General features: G+C 37.6%; 1 protein-coding gene across 1 annotated transcript in view; it reads left to right on the forward strand.

Moving 5' to 3' along the window:
• The first annotated feature begins 2,278 nt into the window (after positions 1 to 2,278).
• Positions 2,279 to 3,362, forward strand: part of SARC_01515 (hypothetical protein) — a 2,988-nt gene continuing 1,904 nt past the window's right edge. The window contains exons 1-2 of the mRNA XM_014304748.1: positions 2,279 to 2,442; positions 2,952 to 3,145. Coding sequence (XP_014160223.1) covers positions 2,316 to 2,442; positions 2,952 to 3,145 — 321 coding nt within the window. The 5' untranslated portion in view covers positions 2,279 to 2,315. The remainder of the gene's footprint in view (positions 2,443 to 2,951; positions 3,146 to 3,362) is intronic.

Below are 3,362 nucleotides of genomic sequence, written 5' to 3' on the forward strand. Positions count from 1 at the left end.
AAGTAGGTACACTATACTACACTACACACTCCATAAATAAGTAGGTACACTATACTACACTACACCTCCATGTAGAAGTAGGTACACTATACTACACTACACCTCCATGTAGAAGTAGGTACACTATTTTACACTACACCTCTATGTAGAAGCAGGTACACTATTTTACACTACACCTCTATGTAGAAGCAGGTACACTATACTATACCACACCTCCATGTAGAAGTAGGTACACTATACTACATTACACCTCTATGTAGAAGCAGGTACACTATACTACACTACACCACAATGTAGAAGTAGGTACACTATACTACACTACACCTCCATGTAGAAGTAGGTACACTATACTACACTACACATCCATAAATAAGTAGGTACACTATACTACACTACACCTCCATAAATACGTAGGTACACTATACTACACTACAACTACATGTAGAAGTAAGTACACTATACTACACTACACCACCATGTAGAAGTAGGTACACTATACTACACTACACTTCCTTGTATAAGTAGGTACATTATACTACACTACGCATCCTTACACTACGCATCCATGTAAAAGTTACCACATGAGCACTGCCATCGCACATGAGTTATCAGTCAGACTGCCACCGGTTGAACGAAACAACACACGTCCTACTCTTACTCATAAATGCATGGTTGATTTTCATATATATATATATATATATATATATATATATGTGTGTGTGTGTGTGTGTACATAGACACGTGTTAACTGAGACAAACATGCAAGTGTAATAATACCATTGAATGTGCATTGAATGTGCATCTACGAGTGCAGATGTTTATTATAGCATACGCAGATACACTGTAGAGCTACACACACAAAACAGGGAGATATATTCACAATACCAGTGAAATATATGCACATGAAAATGAATATACTCAACAACGATATATGTATATATATATATATATATATATATATACATATATATAAATACATATAGATATATATAAATATATATATATAGGTTGATTGGCGATTGTAATCTAAACTACAATAGAATCGGTCGAATGGTTAAATAAATTTATTTTTCATCTCTCGGCCACCCAACAAGGTATCATCTCAGCTAAGCTAAGCTATATGTCAGTAAATCTCGTTATGATAACAGCAATATATATATATATATATATATATATATATATATATATATATATATATATATATATATATATATATATATATGCACTAGTAATGTTATATGTGGAATCCCGCCGGGCTCTAAAAATCGATACACACTAATATAGTGATACATGTGCAAATGAACATGGTGTGCATACTCAACGACAATGGTATGCGTGCACAAGTAAAGTAATACTTCCATTCACCGCACTAAAATTTAATAACCGAAATAAACTGTAGCAATCATACATATGCACATGAACATGGTGTACATACTCAATAACAACGACAAGCATGCACGAGTGAAGTGATACTTACATTTCAACAACCAGAATACACTGTAATAACTACACTGTGCGCATGAACAGAACGTTACAAACACGAGGTACAATCTCAACAAAAGAGATATAGATAAACGGATAAACTAGTACGCACATTGCTCTGGATTCTAATTGATAAAACATCTACCAAACATCGGTACCTACCTTTAAATACCTCGGTAGTCCGACCGTAACGCCAGTACTGACCCATTCGCAAGCTGCGTCTACGTACTCCATTGTTGTCGGACGTATGTGCAGTCCAGATATACTCACTGGTATATCGATACTTCCACTTGTGGGCAATACGTATACGCACTGGTATATCGCAGCTTGCACACTCTAGTGTGGACTAATGTCAATGGGCATGGCTTATTAAACAGCATACGGAGAGACTTCCACAAGCTAACCTCAATTCGTTCTAGAAGATTAACGCAAACGTTTATTTATTGGATAGAAGAACTATGTATGTATCGTTTATTATTCGGGTCAAAGGACTGGATTGAAAAGTGGACCTCTTATGCGAATTTAAAAACGGACACTTTTGGGCAAATCCATAGAGCCTTCAACGTATTTTTTTAGTATATCCGTTTCAACGCAACGCGTATTGAGGTAAGCCACCGGCTTCAAGCCGGCTCCAACCCCAAGCCTAACTTCTCAGCTCGCAGCATCTCAGAGTCCGTATACAACGCCGGTAGTTACAGTATGTGTAATGAATATTTTAACTAAAAAAGTGTGTGCGACATTTATGCGAACTGCCTATATATTTAACATATAACATAAAGCTGCACAGGACTAAGCACACGATATAACGACCCACTCCTATAAATCTCAGCACAATGCCCAAGGTAATCTCGCGTAGTATCGTTGTCACCGATCAGGATGCTCGCATCGACGACGTGGGTGGGCTGGAGGTGCCGCTGACCGTCTACTACTGCTTGTGTGGCCATCTTGCCTTGATTCTTGGTATGTATCTGGGTCTATATATAGTATAGGGTTATCTGGGTACGTAACTCGCTCGACTAGTTATACCCGGAGTTATAACCTATTATGACCCTTGAGCTGAAGGGGTTGTTAACGTCTCTGACTGCTCATGTGGCCAGGTAGTCTTGGTTCTCTCAATACCAATCATTCCAAAGTACGGGGTAGTTGCTATTGAGCGCCTGGTCTTTAAGTAGCCGCTTGCTATTATATGTGTTTACCTCAGATGTGTCTGATAACTCACCACTGCCTGTGCGGTCACCTTGCTTGTAGTTCTGGCGTTCGTTTTTAATCATCTAGACCGTTAACGCTAGATGCAGCTTTTCATAGACCCTATTGTCTCGACTATGGTGCGTACATATGGTATGTACTGATAGTATTGAATATGTTAGATTTTTGGCCTGTAGCATCAATACCTGCTATACATGCGTTATATCTACTCTGGCCCTTTCAGCTGATGGGTCTTCCTCCATGTACGTGCAATCACAATCCAGATACAAAGCTTGAGGCGTTACCCAAACGCAAGCGTGATGGTGCCGCTGTGATACAACGAAAACAACACTATCACAAGTTGACATTTGAGGAAGGACCTGTGAAGAAAGTTAAACGATCCGAAGGAGGCTGCGAGAGGCAAAAGCGTCTAGTGTGCAAGAACTGCCAACTGCCTCTTTTTTACGAGCCCGGTCAGGTGCGTTTCAAATGTAGTAGTTTTCAATAAGTTAGTAGTCGTAAATTTATATATCAATATATATATATATATATATATATATATATATATATATATATATATATATATATATATATATATATATATATATATATGTGTGTGTGTGTGTAGTAGTAGTATATATATATATATATAGTAGTAGTTAGTTACGTTAGTTACTAACTAATATATATATATA

This window comes from Sphaeroforma arctica, assembly GCF_001186125.1.
Source record: "Sphaeroforma arctica JP610 unplaced genomic scaffold supercont1.61, whole genome shotgun sequence".
NCBI lineage: Eukaryota > Ichthyosporea > Ichthyophonida > Sphaeroforma > Sphaeroforma arctica.